Source organism: Microtus pennsylvanicus, chromosome 2, assembly GCF_037038515.1.
Source record: "Microtus pennsylvanicus isolate mMicPen1 chromosome 2, mMicPen1.hap1, whole genome shotgun sequence".
Classification (NCBI taxonomy): domain Eukaryota; kingdom Metazoa; phylum Chordata; class Mammalia; order Rodentia; family Cricetidae; genus Microtus; species Microtus pennsylvanicus.
The window spans coordinates 89,316,186-89,338,025 of record NC_134580.1 but is presented as its reverse complement, the minus strand read 5'-3'; the positions used below and the strand labels follow the sequence as shown (position 1 = coordinate 89,338,025).

At 35.2% G+C, this 21,840-nt stretch overlaps 1 protein-coding gene and 1 long non-coding RNA gene across 2 annotated transcripts; both read left to right on the top strand.

Moving 5' to 3' along the window:
- The first annotated feature begins 9,500 nt into the window (after positions 1-9,500).
- On the top strand, positions 9,501-13,096 carry LOC142844972 (uncharacterized). Its single transcript, XR_012909788.1, has 3 exons — positions 9,501-9,604; positions 10,272-10,480; positions 13,015-13,096. It is a non-coding gene; the product is annotated as an uncharacterized LOC142844972 (long non-coding RNA).
- Positions 13,097-13,713: 617 nt separating this feature from the next.
- On the top strand, positions 13,714-21,384 carry LOC142844295 (ankyrin repeat domain-containing protein 26-like). Its single transcript, XM_075962627.1, has 4 exons — positions 13,714-13,814; positions 16,022-16,148; positions 20,234-20,314; positions 21,132-21,384. The coding sequence occupies exons 1-4, from the start codon at positions 13,714-13,716 to the stop codon at positions 21,345-21,347; spliced, it is 525 nt and encodes a 174-aa protein (XP_075818742.1). The 3' UTR covers positions 21,348-21,384.
- Positions 21,385-21,840: the final 456 nt, after the last annotated feature.

The window sequence follows — 21,840 nt, the reverse complement described above, 5'->3', positions numbered from 1 at the left end:
GTATTGTAATACCTGTACACACACAGGTTGCCTGTGCAACCCTGCTGAGTTGTCATGCTCTTCATAATAGAATTATTCTTGAACTAACCTAAAATGAAAGCACTGTATTCTCTTGGTCAAATGCTATGACCATGACCAATGCCTCCTCTTTGTTGACTCTGATTATTCCCTGTGCCTTCACACTTTTGAGTTCATGTTACCATTATCTCCACATAGACCAGCAGTAAATCTAGAACCATCGTCCTTGATACCAAATCTTCTGAGACCTCTGTCACATGTCTGTGTACTTCTTTATATTCCTAAAAAAAATGAAATTTGATTTTTCCTGTCTCTCATTTAAAAATCAACTGCCACTTCTCAGTGCTAGATTATGAAACATTTCACTCTTCAATCTTCATCCCAGGCTGGTGAGTACTGACTCCAACCTTCCCAACCCCAGTATCTTTAGTTTGGTCACTTTCTGCCTGACTACTGGCAAATCAAGAGATTATAAAAGCCAATATGAGTGATAAATCTTTATAGTGTACAAGAGGATCATTTCACAGAACTCCCCCTTTTTTGTCTAATTAGAAAGTAAAATTTTACCTTTAACAAAGTAAAATTTTATATAACAAAATCAGTTATCAAGTAAGAATTACAATTAGAGTATCCAATATATTTGTATTTTGCAAACTAGCAAAAACATTCTATTATCTGTATTGTCTTAGTGAGTCTAAAGTTTTGAATTTAAGTTACTTTCTATTATAAATAAGGAAAACTATTATAACTGTTTAGTCTCCAACTTCATCAAAGACCCCAGAAGGTTGAAAATTTACCTAACAACAGGAACATCTCACTGCCTGAACCCAAAGTTCTTCAGTAACGTTCAGTCATGCATTTTTTGCCCACAGGCCTAGTATATCTGACACACTTACCTGTGAAGCAGTAAATTCTGAAGGGCTATCCTACCTTGGTAAAGTTTTGTAGTTCCCTTATTTTGTTCTGCTTGCCCAGTTTGTACAATAGCTGTCATCAATTAGGGTAAGGGCAGTTTCTTTGATCATATGGCTATATTTTGCCATAAAGAAAACAAACTCCACATGTAGTTTCTTTGATGCCCATTATCTCTGAAGTAGATTGGTGCTGCCAGGCATAGAAGTGTCTCACTGTCATTAAATCCTTAAGTAGTTAAACATATTAAATGTCATATTATGTATATTGTTGAAGTGTTTTAAGACCATCTATCTAAACATATCTATTATGACCTTGAAAACATGCCTAACATGACTATAATGTTGACTATTATAGATTACTATTAACCTGTATTTCTTAATTATATATTACATTTTTAAATGAGCTGTATAAACATAAACCTCAAACAAGAGTATGATATACATACAATATAATAAAATTATCTTTAAATTTTATCAATAAGTCAAAATCCATATTAATGCAAAATATTTAATTTTTTGTGATTATATTCAATAATCTGCCCATTTATCCTATAATTTCCATACCACCACTTTTTTCTTTTAGAAAAGATCTTTGAATCTAATATCTTTTGTTCAGCTTTTTCTTCTATTTCCAATAGCAACATGTAACAACCCCTTAAAGGATAACAAACATCTATAGTCAATTTTTAGGCAATGTGGATGTAGTTTTCTAGACTACTTCTGCTTATTGGAGTCACTGGTAATCTTTTGGGGACCCTATGAAAATTTAGGAATTTATTCAAGTCCTTACTGGAGTACTTTGTAAGTCTAGATCATGTCAGCCTGCAGTCTTGAAGCTGTTCTGCATGTAGCACATAGAGGAAACTGCAACAGGGGTGCTCTAAATCATTGACTCATCTGTGTCATTCCTTTCCATCAGACTTTTCAGGGAGTCATTCTCAATCAAACCATATATATTTTTTTTTAACACAGAATGAACCCACAGCCTCTCATTCCCTGTGGGAACAAAAGCAAAAACTTTTCTTTAAAGTAGCATATCTTTTGACTTAAATTTGAGGTCAAGATATTTTTAAAATATGCATGTTGGTTTAATCTAGCAGCTTTCATAATGAAATGCCTCTCAGCACACATCCAGTTAAAATGTAGAGTTATAGACCTTAGTCCCAAAAGATACACTTATAGAACAATTGAGCAAGAGGGGGCTGAAATGATTTAAGAGCCAAATAATCACAGTGTTTGCTGTGATACTCATTCTCCTAGTTATATCAGAAGTTGCACCATACAGTCTCACAACCATTACATTATAACAAACCATTCAACGAGAATTTAATGGAACTATTTTTTGAATTATGGTGACCACAGGTTCCCCTGTGGTTTACAGGAATAATGTTCCTGCAGAACATTGGTAATTCATCAGAAAGTGCAGCTGATTGCAGTAATGGTCTGTCTGCAGCTTGTACCTAGTTCAGGCTATAACTATCAAATCAAATTTATATTTGAATTTCACTCTTCTCAGTCTCCTTGCCTAACTTATAAGATCTGCCGAACATCCTGTAAATTATGAACTTATCTAGCTCAGCCAATAGGATGCCTCCTGCCACTCTGTGAACATTGCTGTAGCTTCGTGTGAGCATTTCAACTGCTTTCACCTCAGACTCAGGGATTCTCTGGCATCCTTGTGCTCATTTCTATGCTAAATATTTGAGGACCGTTTGCAAATACGCAGAATTCTTTCTCTGCATTTTTCTTTTCTCTGTTAGTTTAATGCTCTTGGCCAAAACTGCATTAGTTTTAAGGTATGATCAGCTTCATCATCTTAGAGCAGGGAGCCTGAGCAAATGTTTGGTCTGGTATCCAGGGCTGTAGGAGAGTTGAGGAAATGCCCTGGCAATGATTTTAACCACAAACCCAGAAGTTTTGTTTTGTTTTTTTAATTTATTTGTGACATGCTCATGCCATGTAGCTCCAGATGAATGAAAACTGAAGATGTTTCAGTCTTATCCTCCTATGTGCTGTGTCTATAGACGAGGAGCATAATTTCTTTCTCTTTGTTTCCTGACCTGCAATGGTCCATTTTTCTCTATCATAGACAGAAATACATTGCTCAAACTTCAGTATGTTCTCTGTATTGGCATAGATGTGTCTTACTTGCTGTGTGTCTTCTTTCTGCCTTCTTTTTTGTTTTCATATTCAGCCTTCTTTCTCCCTGGGATTAGTGTTGAGGCTCAATGCAAACTAATTCTGTTCGTTGATTTGAAAACTCGGCTTTATTGCAATGCTTACCAGAAGTCGTAATGGACATTTGTCTGCTCTATCTGCTAAACTTTGAGTAATATTAGAGATCTAGTTTGTTTCTTCTACAGAACATAGTATAGTGAGTGCTGTTTTATCATAGAATGTGCTTACTTATTTTATTTTTATGTTTTCTTTTTCATACAGATCCTGGGAGCTCCTTAAAAAGTATACCTGCATTTGATTTATATAAAGAGTTAGGAGAACTTAAGGAAACCAATGTTCAAATACTTTCTGAAAAAACTAAACTGAAAAATGAATTATCTAAAGTAAAAAAAGAGAACTCATTGTTAGAGAAAAAACTTGTAAGAAAGAAAGAAAGAAATTGTATTCTGAGGTATAACACGATAGTCCTTTGTAGAACACTTACTCTATTTATACTGAAGATTGGCAAAAGGATTTTTTGAAATTTCTTAATATCCTTTTGACAGTTTGCAATAGAAAATTTCTGTGTTTAAAGGGCAGAAGAAATTTTTAGAAATAATAAATCCACTATATAATCATTAATATTTTTAATTTCTTTGTCTCATACATAGATAACTGAAAGCTTATGCCCTTTAAAATCCCAATGTAATATGTGTATGGAGCCAGCCTACCACAATTAAGCATCTGTATTAGACAAGTAGGATTTTATGAGGCATTTTGTTATGTATTACAAATTATTCTGTAAGAAACAAAATTGAGGTGAATGATTTCCACTATTTATAACTGGTTATAATGAATATGTTTTCCATGCAGAAATTTGTTGAAATACTTAGAAGCTCAAAATTATGTTAATATTTTTTAATTTTTCTCCTGTAAAATTATGATCATTCTTGTTAAGTGTTATCTTGGTTTTCTATTGCTCTGAAGAGACACCAAGAGCACAGCAACTCCTATAAAAGGAAGCATTTGACTGGGGGCTTGCTTACCATTTCAAAGTCTTAGTCCATTGTCATCATGGCTTGGAACATGGTATCAGGGAGCATGGTGTCATGCAAACAGATGCTAAAGCTATATCCGAGAACTGTACTTCCTGTTATGAGAGCAGAAAAAGAAAGTAAAACTGGGCCTGGCATGAGCTTTTGAAACCTTAAAGCCCCTGTGACACACTTCCTCCAACAAAGCCACACCAATTTGAACAAGGCCACCTCCTAAGCATTCTAATCTGCAAACAATTCTACTGCATTCAAGTATATGAACCTATGGGACCCATTCTTGTTCACATCATTACAAGTGATTATTTTAATCTGCTAACAAATTTAATATGTATTTTGGGTGATGTTTTGTATCAAACCTAGAACCTTACATGTAGTAGGCATCTCTCTACTTAGTCATACTCAAGTAATGGTTAAATTAACCAATTAAATTTTATCAATTAAAGAGAAAAAACAGTAATTTAAGTCCTTTTCTTTTAAAAGCATATTGATGTTTATTATTATGATCACCATTAATTGCTATTAAAATTCCCCAAATGAATTCTTATATTGTTCATAAAATACATAATAAATAGCAAAGTAAGTAGAAACTGTGATAAAATGGATACATGAAAAGCATGCTCATAGATATTAGGTTGTGTATCTTTTTTTAAAGTTTAGAAGATAGAATAGAAATGAAAACTCAGAGTATAAATTTTGGAAATGTTATAAGCCACTTATGAGAGTCCAATTTATAAAATGAACATTTTGTTTTCTGACTAGAGTAATTCTAAGATTAGCTTATTTAACCACAGATCAATCATAAAAGAGCAAGTAAAGATGAAAAGCAAAACAATTTGTGCTTATAATGAGATGGAAGAGGATCAGAGAGAGCAAGAAGAGATGACTGAGAGAAGAGAGCAATATAACAGACAAGTTACAGAGACACATGAACCTGAAATGTGTCTGAAAACAAGAGATGTGGGATTAAAGCAGGTAATTAATCTTTAAGAAAAATAGTATTGCAACTTTAGCCCACTAATATGTAAATATGCCTTGATTTAATAATATTTCACTTTTTAACAGATATGTAACCAAAAAAAAACCCATTTCTTTGTCAGTTTTATCACTAGGCAAACTTAATTAGTATATACATAGAAAAGCTTGGCAAATCTACCATGCTGATATCTTTGTTTCTGGCTACCCAGACCCGAAATAACCACACACAAACTATATTATTAAAGTCGTTGCTTGGTCTATTAACTCTAAATCTTACTGGCTAGCTCTTACATCTTAATGTAATCTATTTTATTATCTGTGTATCTCCACATGGCTGTGGCTTACCAGATAAAGTTCCATACACCATCTGACGTTTGCCTGTGGCAGGACTACATGACTTCTCCCAAGTCTGCCTTTTTTCTCCCAGCATTCAGTTTAGTTTTCCCTGCCTACCTCTATTCTTCCCTTCCAGGCACAAGACAGATCCTTGATTAACCAGTGCTATTCAAAACATACAGAGGGGAATCCCACCTTTCCTTCTCTGTCTAAATAAAACTGAAGGTTTTAACATTAACATAGTAAAATTACATATAACAAAATAGGTATCAAGCAAGAATGACAACTACAATATTTATATCTACTTTATCTTTTTTCATAACTAAGGAAAACTATAATTATATCTATTCAACTCCATCAAAGACTCCAAAAGGATAGAATATTACCTAAGTTAACAGAAAACTCATTGTAAGCAACTTCCAAAACTCTAGAATCGACAGAGACATCTTGCTACCTAGACAGTCACCCAAAGTTCTTCTGTATCATTGCTAGCCTCTATCTTCAGCTTACTGACCTATAGTACCAGGCATACTTTTTCATGAAGCAGGAAATTTCATACACACTTCTTCCTATACTGGCAGTTTGTCAGTCATTTTGTTCTATGTCCTTCAGAAAGTCTAGCAGACTTTCATGAGCCAGGAACCCCGATGAATTATCTCACATTTGTGCAAGTTCAGCAGTCATTTTTCTGTGGGTCCTGTATGTTCAGTTTATACAGCATAATATCAAACAGTCCAGGCAAGAGCAGTTTCTAGCCCAAATGGCTAACCAATGCCAGAAAGAGCCTCTTTAGTGTCTATCATCCTCTTGAAGTAGATCGATTGTGCCAGGGCAGATGTGTCTCATTGTCATGAAAGATCTAAGTTTTTAAGACATTTTAAATGCAATATTCTGTAGTCTTTGAAAGGTTTGTAGAATATCTAACTGAAGTGTATCTCTATCTAGACATGACTACAAGCTAGACTATCATAGATGTTTATCTATTAACCTATATTTCTTAATTATACATTACAATATTAAATGACCTGTACAAATCAATAACTTAATCAAGAACAGACATATACATATAAAAACTTACACAAAATTTGTATCAATAAACCAAGATACATACCAATGTAAAGTATTTATCTTTATAGCATATTCTCCTTTAAATGTAAACAAACATTTTAAACAATATTTAGGAATTTGGGCATAGTTCTTTTCAAACTGGTTCCTGCTTTTTGTTGGGCAAGGTAATTTTTAGGAGTGTATACAGAAATTATTTGAGGTGGTGGATAAACTACAATATTTTCCAGATACAACACAGCTTATGCATATATGAACTTATAGAGACTGTAACAGCATGCACAAGACAGCTCAGGTTCAAGCCAGATAAAAAAACCGACACTTAGGAGATGGAATCACAAATTCTCACCATAATCAAAAAGATTTTAATGATTGACCCATAGTTGGGAAGAGAAATCACTTCTCTCCAGTAGAATGTCACTAGTATATCAAACAGTCTACATGCCCAGCAAGAGTTGCCAACACAAAATGGACTTCATGGGTGTGTATGGGGCTGTGTGTGTGTGTTCACTTTCTCCTTTAGTTTGATATTTTTTTATCTCATTGATTTTATTTTCTTTTATCTGTTTTGAGTTCCATTTTCTGTTTTCTGCAGTTTTTCTTGTGTTCTTTTCTTTGAGTAAATGAGGAAAAGATGAAGTTGGGTACATGGCAGAGTAGGATGTAATATGGGATGATTTGGGGAAGAGGAAAGAATATTGTTGAAATATATTGTATAAAAGAGATTATACAAAATGATAAAAATAAAACTGATATGACAGAATAAGAGTGCAAAGTAAACTAGTAAATAATTAAGATAGTCACATATTTTTCTCATGTAAAGAGTCAAGAGAAACTTGTTTTGTAGTGTGATTGCAATGCTTTCCTATCAGTGGCTTTAGCTTCCTCTGAAGGTCATTCCATCTACATACAAGTTAATAAATGACATAATATGCAGGTTTTTTAGCGAAGCATTATTTTGGATAGCTGATACCTAGATCCCTATGTTGTGATACATATACTATAAAATAAAGGAATGAAGTTACCATCGGCTAGTGAAAGTTGCATGCAGAGTTGGACATGTATCCTTTCTACCTATTCCAATGCTATTAAGAATGAATCAGTTTGCTTAGATAGAGGAATTCTGTCTCTGTGTCACACAAAAAAATAAAAATGTGTGTATTGCATGAAAAACTTCTCAGTACTGAAGAGCTGTAGATATTGTTATCATTTGCATTTTACTGATTAATAAAACCTGAGACATAGGACTTTAACTTGTTTCAGAACAAACATCTTGTAGTAATTTGAGCTGGGATTAAAGCTCACACATTTACATTCAGGCAACAGTGTTTAAACTGTCTCAACACCTTGCTCACACCCTCCAATAAAATACCTAATAATAACAAAAATTCTCATGTTAGGCACTAAAAAGACAGCACAAAATGCTTACAAGCAGGCAGAAAGACTTGTGTTCAGTCCCCTGAATCCATTAAAAATAGACATGATGGTGCCTGCTGTGATCACACCTCTGGAGAGGCAGCAGTGGATGGTTCTTGAAAGTTCATTACCAACCTACCTAATCTACTTTTTCACTTCCATACTTGATATAAAGAAAATAAAAGACAACAGCCCCTAAAGAACAGTTCAGATTGTCTTCAGTTACAACTGTGATCTTGCCACCCCACACAATCCATGCACTACACAGTATTATGATAATGTTTACCATTGCTGGTATAGCCTTGGTCATATGTATGTATGTATGTATGTATGTATGTATGTATGTATACATATATATATATATATATATTTACATATACACATATTTATATATACACAAATTTTTTAAGTTAAAATGACTATGTAGCCCTTGTAAATCAAAATTACAAAGGCCACAAAAGCCTTTCCCCTTTCATTTTTATCAGCTTCAATATTTGATTAAAGATGAAAAGGAAAAATAAGGAACTGAAGTCCTTTAGCAGCATTAGTTCATTTTTATGAATAGTGAGGCCATATTACTTCCTGCTCTGTGGGTCGGGAGCATCCTGTTGCAACAACTAAATTAAACCTGTAGTGGCAGCATCAAAGCAGCCATAAAGTATGAGTATAAAAGGGTCTTCCCTTATTTTTATAAAAAGCCTTATTACATAAATAGATGATAGCTCAGTTTATATCAAAGTATTTGATGGCTCGATTTATATCAAAGTATTAACAAAATTATTTTTTATCTTTCATTCAGTTACAAAAAGAAAAAGAATATGTACAGAGGACAGAAGATCACCTAGACATGTAAACTTTAAATCAGCATATACTTATATAGAAAATAAATACTGTGAAACTTATATAACTTACAGTTAATACGAAAACACTGTAAAACTGTTAAATATTTTCCAAAATTCACAACGCAGAGTTTGGGAAGTAACTCAATACTATATCATGGCTCTGCATGCATGTGGAATATTAGTTCCCGAATAGTACCAACCAAAAAAGTACACAATTTTCATGTACCTACATCCTGTTTATTCTTTTATAAAAAGTCCAAAAATGGTACAATTTGTTCATCGTGGACATTTGATATATTTCTTTTATAAAGTCGCTGTTTCATATGAGTATATAAATGTTATGTGTTGGTTTGTGTGTGTAAGAGTGAGTGTGTGAGCATTTAGAAAAGGGACTGAGAGAAGGAATAGAGAGTTCTAGTGGGAAGTGAGAAGGAATTAACACAGGATTAGTTGGGATATTTGAGTCAAGAAAACAAGAGTAGGAAGGAGAAAGAAGAATTCAGGAAGAGGGAAAAGGGGGGGGGAAGAAGACGGTTTTTAACGGCAAAAAAGAATAAAGTACAATAATAGACTTCTGTGAAAATCTTTCAATGAAACATGATATTGTTTGACATGTATGACATCTAAAACTTCAAAAGTAAAAATAATGTGGCATTTAAAATTGGTATGTGAAAAAAATACTCTAAAATATAGTTGAATATCTTTTAGGTTAGAACTAGAAAATACCTCATTAATGGCTACAGTGAAGAACCAAAAAGAGGAGATAGAACATCTACAGAGACATCTGCAAGACACACACCCAGGCCTGGAACCCAGTCCCAGTTTGGTATGTCCGTTTCATGTTCCCTTTCTGGCAATGAAAAGAAATACTTTAAGAAACATATAAAATATCTCATTACAAATACTTTAATGTTAAATAATTTTGTGCATACAGAGTGTTTTAATCTGCCTTCTACCTGCACTTCAATTCTTTTCTCATTACTTTTACACTTCCACTACTTTTTTATGTGCCCATTTTGGATTGTTTTTAATGTGGTGTTTAAGCTCACTGATGCCAGGATGTGCATAGCTATGGCCCCATCTACTGGAGTATGGCTAGACTCTGAGGTTAACGTCCACGGAGAAGGCCACTCCATCTTTGATAAGTCATCAATTTCTCTTTGAATCAACTAACTCCAGGGGAATCAACAATTCAGGATGAATAGCATAGCTTGGGAGCAGAGTGTGTTCCTAGCAAGGTGACAATGTGTGAGATCAGTTCCCAATACCATATAAATGAGTAGTTTTTAACAATTCAGATTTAATACTGTTTATACTGGTAATAAATATTTTAAACAGAAACATATTTTTCACACATTTAAAAAATTGTCATCTGAATCATTTTATCATTTTCTCAACCTTGAAAGACTAAAATGTCAAAAGGCAGAGAGTCAAATATACCAGCATTATTTTGAGTTATATTTTCTCTAAATATAAATTTCAATTTGTGGTAGGCACTGACAGCTGCTCGGGAAAATAAGGACATTAGTAAGAAGCACACTTCAGTAATAACTGAGATGGAAAACACAATGAAGAGTTTACAGTCTGAAGTCTCCAGTCTTAAAACTTCCAAAGAGTCAAGCAAAAGAGAACTAGAAAAGTACAAGCAATACTATCTGGAAGAACTAAGAAATAAGAACTTATTATTATATGAACTAAACAGGTGAGTAAAAGAAAATGTCACAGAAGATGAAATCAGCTAATTCAGTCATTGTTAAATCGTATTTTAGTAAAGTTGGATATGGAGAACAATGGAATTAGAAAGCTACCTGGCAATGTGTGTTTGGAAAGTTAGATCAGAAGGTGGTCCCTGATAAAATGTTGTTTGAGGCATATTTTATTACCATCCCTCTTTTAGTGATACTGAGTTTTTTCTTCTTCAAAATACTCTTATAGTTAATCCAAGCATCCAGATTTTCAGCCACTTATTTCTAAAAGTTTCTAGTTAGATTCAGCCATGTGGGTATAAAGTTGCTTATCAACATATATAAAGAAGACACATGCACAGAATGTTGTCAGCAGGTTGTGCTACTTCCTGCCTGACCTGGATCTGGAAATCAGACAAGGGCAGCTGAAGAATAAATTAGAACAGCACATGGGCACATGGACATAAAGATGGGGCAGACAGGGTATATGTACTCTGATAAATGATTACCTCCTACTGCCATGGTGCTGTACTTCAGTGTATTAACCTTGTACAGCACCAGGGTGGAAGGGTGTGTTGTCTACTCTCTTAGGCAAGCCATCTAAAGCTGCAACATCCAGGAAGAGGAAGAAGCTTCTGTTGCCAGCTTTTGTACCACATTTAACTCTTTCCAGTTCACAAAGCTTTGCCAATCCTCTGAGTCCCATCTTGGGAAGGTTTTACCTGTCACATTACTGAGACACTGGAAACCATGACATGGATGTCCCCATGTCAACAGTACACATTCACTCAGCACTTCACTCCCTCAGTCCTTCTTCCCTCCTCTTTCCACAAGGTTGTGTGTGTGTGTGTGTGTGTAACAGTAATAATCAAAGGAAGTCATTAAATATACAAGGGGTGAATTGCGGATATGGTATAGGTTGGAGGGAGATGAGATAAATAGGAAGAGACATAATAAATTTGTAGTTTAATTGGGAGGGTGTTTCTCAAGACAGGGTATCACTATGTATCTCTGACTCTTTTAGAATTGACTATGTAGACCAGATTGCTCTCCATCAGCCTGCCTTTACTTCCCGTGTGTACTGAACAATTATGCCTTAATTTTTAAAAAAATTGTAATTAAAAAAAATGTTTGGCTGTTTTGAGATGAGTACAACTGAAAGTCCCGAGGAAAGTGCTGTTAGTTCTAGTGAAATCTGGAAAATTAACTTTTCCCCATGTTAACTTTTGTCTTATGTGTAAAACTTCAAATGTTTTGTTCCTTGTACTTAGAATAGAGAAGAACACAATAGTAAAAGAGGTTAATACAAATCACAACATTATCAAAGATATCTTTTTGTCAGTAAGAGAACATGTGTACAAGCCAAGAAGAAACCAGTCCAAATATCTGATTCCTGAGTACTTTTGAAATGGCTAAATAGACTCAAAGTTCCATTTGTTTTTCTGTTTGTTCATCATCACTCAGCCAGTTGCTTGCTTCTTTTATTGTTTAGTGTCTGTCATAGCTTTTGTCAACTTGACACAAACCTAAACACGCCACACACCTTGGAAAAGGAAATCTAATTTGAGAAGTTGCTCCTGTCAGATTTGACCTGTGGCACCAATGTGTGATATTTTCTATACAAAGCCTGACAGCAAATGCTTGAGAGAATGTCATTTTGGATGATTCCTCTAACTCTCCTTCCTAGTATCAATGTCCATTGTTTTTTATAGCTTTGTTTTATTAATTGTATATATTTTGAAAATATAATGTGATGTTTTACTAAATTTAAATATAGTTAATATGGTAGTAAGTAATGAATGTTAATATACTCATCATATCATATAATTATATTTTGAATTCAAGTATTTCTAATCTGACCTCAATATTTATTATTCCTCTTAGCCCCAGCTTACCAGTTAAGTAGTCATATTTTGCTGTTATCTTGTTTATAATTGTTTTTCATTTTATATGGAATTTTTCCCCAAACATGCATATGTGTGTATGTGTGTGTGTATGTGTGTGTATTCTGTTTTCCTCATTTGTGTGTATGTGTGCCTGTTTGCCTGTGTATGGTCATATAGGCATATACGTATGTGTGTGCATGTATGTGAAGGTAAGACTTATTTTGGATGTCTTCTTCAGTTAATCTCTTTCCTTCTTACATATTGGACATGGTTTCTCACTCATGCTGAGAACTCACTAATTTGCTAGACTGCTATCTGCCTCTGAAGCACTGGGGTTGCAGATAAACCATACACCCACAAACATTCACAAACATACACAAACATTCACAGTTTGGGGGATTTGTACTCTGGTCTTATGCTGCCATGATGGTGTTGCAATCTCTTTACCTGTGGAGTCATTTCCTTAGACACATAGTGTATGTCTTCTTTCAGAATAATTCTAAACATATAATTGTATTCAGTAGGTATGATTTGACATAGTTTTTAATATTAAGATTCTCTCCAAACAAAATTTATTATTGTGGCAGAATTTTTCTTGAAAATAATTTTGGAATTTTCCAGGGAAAACTATTACTAATCAATATTTATCTCTTTGGGATCCATAGGATTAATGACACCCAAGAAGAGTCCCATACAGAACATCACATGAAATTTGAGCAAAACATTTCTGCATCAAATTCACTGAATACAAGGCTGATTAATAATAAATCCTCTTGTGTGGAGAAACTTCACCAATTGGAAATGGAAGACTGGCAAAATTTGGTGGAGCCACCCTCAAGCTCAGGATCTACTCACGCCTACATGCCATGCTCTGCGTGGATGGTGTGTTTGAGAATCATTTTACTTTGAGTTTCTTGTCTGTGATATAGTTCTTGTTTTCAACTTGATACACTATTAAGTTAAGTATTTGATTTAAATATGCAAGGTTAAGATCCTAATAATATGTATTATTATTAAGAGAAGGCAAATTTTGTGTTTAGGGAGGATTTTATTTTCCCCTTTTATTATTTTATTTTCCATTTCCAATTGGTGAGGTTATTGCTTATTACTAAAACCTTGCAGCTTTATATAATTAATGTTGACAATTTAACAAAATAGAAAATGTACATATAAACCAATTTGAGTGCTTTGAAGAAAAGTAATTGATTTTGGGTTCTTTCCTTTTTCCATTAAGTTTATAATTTAGCCCAAGCCCCATCTATCCACATCCCTCATAATCTCATGAGTCCTAATATTTCAGGAAAGATGAGTGAGTCTCTAGAATTTTAAAATTATATTCTATCTTTTAATAGTCTGGAAATGATATGAGAGAACTAAGCGAAGAACTCAGTGACTTAAAACAACCCTTGCAACTTAGTTGGGAGGTGCAGAAAAAACAAAAGAGTGATGTAGGAGAACTAGCTGGGTAAGTTCCTAATTCTTCAGATAATTTCGGTGATTTTACTCTAATTCTTGTAATGCTTAAACAGAAATTCAATTTACACTTAGTTTTTAGCATTTAAATAACAGTAGTTTAAGATTTACTAAAGAAACTCATACAGAAAGTATTTTTTTAATTTTTTAATTTATTTTTCCATTCAAAAATTTCCACTTCCTCCCACCCTCCCATTCTCCTCCCACTCCCCGACTTCCCCTCCCCCCTCCTCCTCCAGCCTTAAGAGAGGGCAAGGTACCCTGCCCTGTGGGAAGTCCAAGGCCCTCCCCCCTCCATCCAGGCCTAGGAAGGTGTGCATCCAAACAGACTAGGGTCTCCAAAAACCAGTACATGCAGTAGAAACAAGTCCCAGTGCCATTATCAATGGCTTCTCAGTCAGGTTCCATTGTCAGCCACATTCAGAGTCCAGTTTGATCACATGCTCCCTCAGTCCTGGTCCAGCAGGATTTGGTGAGCTCACATTAGAACAAGCACACTGTCTCAGTAGGTGGACCAACTCCTTGAAGTCCTGAATTCCTGTTGAGGCAAAATTTTGCATTGTTAGGCCATCTTGGCTTCAAATTCCGAGCTTCCATCCTCAACCTGCCAAATGCTGAATATATATACCCATATAAATTGTGTGTGTGTGTCCATGCATGTGCGTGTGTCTGTGTGTGTGTGTGTGTATTTCAACAAGGAAACCAATTTTTTGAACAGCAAAATAGCAAATATATTACGTGTTTTATATATAACAAATATATTCAGGATTTTGACACCAAATGAAGCATTGCCTTTGGCATGAAGCATCAACTGCATTCTACTTTATCACAAATATTTATTTCTTATATGACTTTTCTGTCTTTCTTTTTTTTTGTATTTCATTGTCTTGAGGATTAAAGAATTTTCTACATAGACTTTATCTCCTAACACTAACACTCATCTGAATTCCGTTTACTTCCTTTCTGCATTTTTTCTTTTAAAACGTGTGGAATATATGATGGATATGAACACTTTATTGATGGCAATACCCACATGCCAAAGCACATATGTTAGTAAACGTTTGGATATATTTGTATATTGATACTTTAAGAAAAACAATAATCTGCTTGAAGAAAGCGATGGCAATTGTTGGGCATAGGATGATTCAGATATTTGTATAGGTCTGCAGTTTTGATGGTGAGAACTAGTTCCAGAATCTCTTGAACACTCAAAAATCCATAGTTACACAAGTCCCTAAAAAACAATGAAATGATTTAGACAACTGTATTTCCTAGTAGCCACACATGATTATTTTTTAATACTGAGCTATGTTGATACTGTTCATGAATTTCATCACTTTCATTTTTTCTTCTTATGTTCAAACTTATTTTTTAAAATTAAAATATAATTATATTGTTTCCCTTTCCATTCCTCCCTCAAAATCTCTTTCATGTATAATAATCACCATGGTTTCTCAAATTAATAGCTTTTTTTTTTATTATTATTGTTTGTGTGTATGTGTGTACTACTCATCCTATTTTCTTTTTTACATTTAAACTAGTTTTATTCTCTGGGAATTTCATACATTTTATTTAATCATATTTACCCCTATATTATAATTCATAAATATGAGTATTAGTATTCTTCATTCTGTTTTCCTAAGTAAACTGAATAGTTTACCCTGCGTACAAACTGTATAAAATCTGTTTGATCATTAATTTATATTTTTTATAAAGTAACTATTTTTAAAAGAACGTAGTCATGATTAAATTCATTTCAAACAATAGTATGGTATGCTCCTTACATTTTTCATTGTTTTTTTATCAATTTTAATTACTTTATTATCTATGGTGACATGCCTACCATAGTCAAAATTGCATATATGTGCATATTTCTTTACAAATATTTCTGTATAATTTTTCTTTTCCTTTTCACATTTTTAACTGTCCTCTGGTGACAAATGATAATGACTTAATGTTTTATGTACACATACTGATGTAAATAGTAATACCTGTTATTTAACTGAATCACAAAATACACTAATTCTTTTCATACTATCTGCATTTTATTATCATTTAATTACAACTATTTGAGAAAAAAATGAAAAGGAGGAGCACAATTTACAGATATATTATTTATGATAAAACATGGTGTTATAAGTATTTACCCTTCACAATTATTAAGCAGGTATTCCTAATGTACATTTATTTATTTCATAGTCACATTATTGGGAAACCCCTTAAGAAGATACATCAGGAACATGAAATTGGAGCATGTGATACCTGCCAAGACTTTGAAACCTGCCCATCTGAAATGAGCACTCCAGTTTCATTGCTGCAGTGTTCGGTAAGGATTAATAAGTTTTGGGAGCTGAATTCATTTAATTGGGGAAAGTATAAAAAATAAATAAAAATACAATTCTTTCAGTACTTTGAAGAGTAAAATAAATACATTTGTTAGTGTGAGAGACTTGATAGCAAACGGAATATTTTTCTTTTTCTATTGAAACTATATCCTTTGATTCTTCTGTAACTTGATACTTCACCAGAGTTTGAAGGCAAGCAATGGGTGAACCTAGGTTATGACCATAAAGGTATTTTTCTGTCAATTTATTAATATGCAGTTATCATCCATGAAATGCAATCATTTCAATTGTAAAATTAGATGTTTTCAATGTATGTATGTCTATCATACAATAATTTTATAATCATACTTAGTTTCAAAAGAAATTCTGTACTTTTCATCCATCATATAACCCTCCCCTGCCCAGTCTTCGGGAGACATCCAGCTCTGTTTTCTCTTCAGATTTGCCTGTTCCGGCATCATAGATGAATAGCTCCTTTCTATATCGGCTTGTTTTACCTAACACGAGGTTTCCAAAGTTCCGTCCTGTTGTAGCTAGTGATGTTGTCTTGTATTCCTACACCATGCATTCTCTTTATTGATCCATTAGTTGGTGTTTCTGCTTACAGTGTCTTAGTAATCCTGCTGGAGACATGAACGCACATATTCACATGTATTCCTTTCTCTCGGATGAATAGTTACTGGTAAAATGTTGAGTCATGTGATAACGCTGCCTAAACTTTTGAGGAGCTGCAGGTGCAGGCTGTTTCCCCAGTAGGGTATAGTACAGGCTGATGAGGGTGACCTGTCCTGCTTGTGCGTTGCTGATATCAAGGTATGGTTTACAGTTGAACTTACAAGGACGAACTATTAATGCTCTTTTCTTTAGTAATGTCTTTGCTCCCTCATCCAGACCGTCTCTTTTTCACTTCAGTTTCCATCTTGTCTTTGCTACAGAATGTGCTGATTCAGTCTGCAAGCTGTTACACTGTGCTTAATTAGCTCATTAAGATTTATACAGTTTACTAGATAGGAAAGGGAAGATTAGCCTGCAGCAGCCAGCTTCTCCTGTTAAAGTCAAACTGATCTTGGAGTTCACATTTAGGTCTTGCTCCTGCATATATCACAGAAACTATCCATTTATATTGCACCAAATGTATATCCTCGGAAATGATACTTCCCTGCTGTTTCATTTCCCTTTAATTTAAAACATCCATATAGTTGCGTGTATATATTTTTAGGATTTATAGAATAAATATTTCAATCACTCCAAACCAAAAAAAAGTATTTCAGCCAGATACCATTTAAAATTGCGGTGATTAAGCAATTTCTGAAAGAAAATGATTAAAAAAGAGCAATAGAAATAAAAGAATCAAAGCACATTTTCATAATCAGTGAAGCATTGCAGGCTAAAATGGGTTATGGTTTAATGATGGACATTAAGAACTAGCATAAAACTATTTTTTTTTTTGATTTTTCGAGACAGGGTTTCTCTGTAGCTTTGGAGCCTGTCACGGAACTACGTCTTGCTAGTAAATCAGGCTGGCCTTGAACTCACAGAGATCTGCACGCCTCTGCCTCCCTAGTGCTGGGATTAAAGGCGTGTGCTCCACGGCCGCACAGGCCAAGTCTAAGTAGGCCATCTTAGCAGCTCAGGAGACAAGGAAAGATGTAGAGACATCCAAGAAATGGGTTGCTGGCCAGAACAAGCAGCATTCCATCACTAAGAACACAGCCAAGCAAGACAGGGAGCTGTATCAAGAGAGGGTGACCTCGGAGGTGGGCAAAGTGATTCAGTGGGGCCTGCAGAGTAAGGGCCTGAAGCAGAAGGACCTGGTCACGAAAATCAGTGAAAACCCACAAGTCATCGCAGACTGTGAAAGTGGACGGGTTCATTCAAATAACCAGGCTTTGGGCATAATTGAGAGGCATTGGCCTCAAGCTCCAGGGGAAGGACATTGAGAAGGGGCTGAAGGAGAAACTAACACAAAGCCTTGAAGCCAGTGGTTCCGGCCGAGCTCTTCTAACTGGTTCTCCAGGACCACCGGCACTGTCATGGGTTTCCTCACGGAAACGGAACACGGGGGACAGGCCTTTGTGCCCCCTCAATCAATACCTACTGTCAAACAAAGCAAAACCTTGCAAAGTGATAAAAAAAATGGCATTCAATGAATTTAGGATGAAAACACACTACATTCATTTACCATTTTGCAGACTGATAATGATTCCAGAATTGTCTTTTTTAAAATCTCACGAAGAAATTGAAGTTGAAATTACAATATTAGATCTATCAAACCTTACTCAGAGTTAGTTCTTTCTGAGAATTAACTGCTTTTGGCAGTTAATATCTGAAATTGGTTGTTATGTAATATTTCCAGGATTTTTTTTTGTCTGCTTTCTCCTGTAGTATTTCAAACCATGCTTTCTATTCTTTTCCATGTACCAATTATACATAGTATTATGGAGGCAAACTTGCTTTCTTATAAGGAATTGCAGCTGAAGGGAACTGGGCATAAAATTTTTCCATAGTAGTTCCAATGTCCTCCTCCTGGCTTTCCACTGTTTCTCAAAGACAGCATCTGCTCCCATTAAAGTGATAATACTACACAGTGGACTCTCTTTAATGGAGGGTAACTTCTATGGTGTCACTTGATTTTTGTTAATTCCTATTAAAGCCAATCTGTCTTTTATTTTTGCTTTTAAAAAGATTGGTTTATTTGCATATACAGATGATTTCTCTGCTTATGTGTCTGAGTAATATAGGGGGTTGTGAGACTCCATGCAGACACCAGGAATGAATTCAGGATCTTTGGAAGAGCAGCCAATGCTCTCAACTTCTGAGCCATCATTCCAACCTTTGCCTTTTTAATTTTATCTTTAGTTGCATAGAAAACATTTTTCCTTTTCTCAATATCTTAATTGAGAAGAGTCTAGAAATGAAAAGTTGTTTCCAATTCCCTCTCCTTCAGGCAGGGTTGGTTTAAGATTTGGGAGGGTGTGCAATCATTTGGAACAATGTTCTCTCCTGTATGAAGATGTTGCTTCCAACCCAACGAGACCAAGCAGTTCTACTGGAAAGTAGACTTTCTCTGTGTCCTGTTATCTTACAACATAGCCACTGATGCTGGCCCAAAATTATCGCAGGGCCTGAACCTCGAGGCCTATAGGATAGAAAAGGGCCTGGCTCAAGTTCAGGACCTGTACTTTGAAGCCTGTAGGACCGAGAAAAGCCTGGCTTTTGTTTGAGTGAGATTGAGACAGCAAAAACTAGGTAGATGCCCCTCCAGCAGGAGGGAGGGTTTAGCTGTTTCTCATTGACTGGAGGTACCCCCACATCACATGTTGTCACTTAACCTATATAAGCTGACACTCACAGTAATAAACTGAGTTCTTGCTTTGACTTGACTCCCTATCGCCTCTGATTGTTCTGCATCGTGGGCCTTCAGAACAGGCAGATAGCACACTGACCTTTTCCTGGGGAATAAGGAGGCCTAGCAACTGCAGCTGGGGGAATAAGAAGACTCAGAAAGTCTAGCATAGTGAGTTTATGGAGTCAGTGCTATGAAATGGAAATTTTGTCTTAGTATTGACTGTCACGTTTTTATGTTTGGCCTAATTTATATCATCTTATCTAACGAAAATTAGACAATTAAAGTACACACACCCACAGCCAGGCACAGTGGTGGTGCATGTCTTTAACACCCAGCAGTTGGGAGGCAGAAGCAGTTGGATCTCAGTGAATTTAAGGCCAGCCCAGTCTACAAAGTAAGTTCCAGAATAACCATTACTGTTACACAGAAAAACCCTGTCGCAAAAACCCAAAACAAATTCAGAAATAAATAAAAATCCACCCTCCCACACCTCTAGCCATGTTTCATAGCCTTCCCAGTTGAAAACTAAAATTATTTTAATCAATATCAGCTCCAAGGCTCATTAGCTGCTGAGTCATCTCTCCAGCCCTATATATGTAGCAATAGTCCCTTCCTTCAAGTTTCATTACCATTATAATTTCCAGTTTCTTTGTGGTCCATGGATTTCCACTAATAATGCCTTTGTATCTTTTATGTCTCTTTCTTTTATAAATACAGGACAGACCACAATTTAAGACTGACGATGTGACGCATGTTTTAGAGCATGTACCTAGCATATGGCAAGATCTGGGTTTGATGGTAGGTGCCTCACAAACACTTGAACAAGTCCATCTTTGTGATGACTTTTTTGGGGTTTTTTAAGACAGGGTTTCTCCATATAACAGCCCTAGCTGTCCTTGAACTAGTTCTTTAAACCATGCTGGCCTCCAACTCACAGAGGTTCGTCTGAGTGCTGGGATTAATGGCATGCGCCACCACTGCCCAACTATGATGATTTTATACAGCTGATATGGATGAAGACTTGAGATTCTGTTTTTCTTAAGTTGAGACCCCCAGAGAGACCACCAGAATCCGGTCAAGTCCAGAAAGCAAAACCAAGGTTTAATTCTTATGCCATCTAGCTGGGAGTTCCCCCATGTGGTGCAGTGCTGTAAGGAGAGCTCCCATTCCTCATTTGGGGTTGGCATACAAAGACAAAAACTGCAAGCCAGGTTTAATTAGGGTCAAGGGGTTGGGTTTGCTGAGTACAGCCCCCCCCCGCCCACCCCTCAAGAAGTTATTTCTGCTCTTGTTTAGATCAGAAAGCTGGGTGATGACAGGTGGTTAGCTGCTAGGAGCATTTTGTGGTTTATATTTTTGCAGAGGTTCATGTTTTCAACTAGCTCTTGATGCCGCAAAGAGCTCAGAAGCCAGTGTCTTAACCATCTCCTGACCAAGCAAAGGTTTTTAAATTTTTTTACGTCCTTACAATTCTAGCATCTCTTACTTACTGTTTGCTTGAATTTTCTCTGACTCACTAGCTTAAAGCTATAATCATCAAGCACCCTGAATTAGCTGAGTACATTTGATTTTGACATACAAAACAGGGTTTTAATGCCGGCATTTAATGTTTCAGGCACAAGCAACAGCTAAACCATACTCGGAATTCTTAGAGAATGACACAACTTCAACAACAAATGTGATGGAAACCAAAATTAGAAGCCTTAAATCTATGCTCTCGAAACTGAAAGTTAGCAGAGCATTAAGTGTATTGGAACTGGAACGATATAAGTACCTCTATCAAGAAGAACTAAGTGTTAGAAAATCATTTCAGTATTACCTAAACAAGTAAGGCACATACATATCTGTAGAAAACCAGTAAGTTCAGCAATTTGTTTAAAGTGTAATTGTATTTGTGAAATTTTATAAGATGAATATTAATTGCCTGATATAATTTTGGGAAATAATATTATTACAGAAAGTAAATTTTAAGTGGTAACTCTGTTACAGATTATGATGCTTTCTGCTTTTTTTTATACATGATAATTTGATATACTTAGTCAAATCAAATATATTTTCACCTATGTATTTTTGAAACAATCTAATTAAGAAATATTTACATAAAACTTTTTGTCAGCATTCTTATAAAAATAAATATGGAATGTTGAACTATCTTTAGGATAGTGTATCTTAAAGCTAAGGGTAAAGGAACCACCTCCTCTGCCTCCCCAGACATAGTCTGGCAATTGCTAAACCATTTTCTTTGCTGTGAATTTGACCTGACCACTAGAGGGAGCAAGAAGACAAAATATTTTTTTGAGTTTCTATGTTCTCCATAAATGCAT

Excerpts from the sequence above, each read along its gene's own strand:
- LOC142844295 (XM_075962627.1), top strand. The coding sequence starts at position 13,714 with ATGAGAGAACTAAGCGAAGAACTCAGTGACTTAAAACAACCCTTGCAA. Across the intron at positions 13,815-16,021 it reads GATGTAGGAGAACTAGCTGG|TCACATTATTGGGAAACCCC; the intron begins GTAAGTTCCTAA and ends TTTATTTCATAG. Across the intron at positions 20,315-21,131 it reads GGCAAGATCTGGGTTTGATG|GCACAAGCAACAGCTAAACC; the intron begins GTAGGTGCCTCA and ends TTAATGTTTCAG.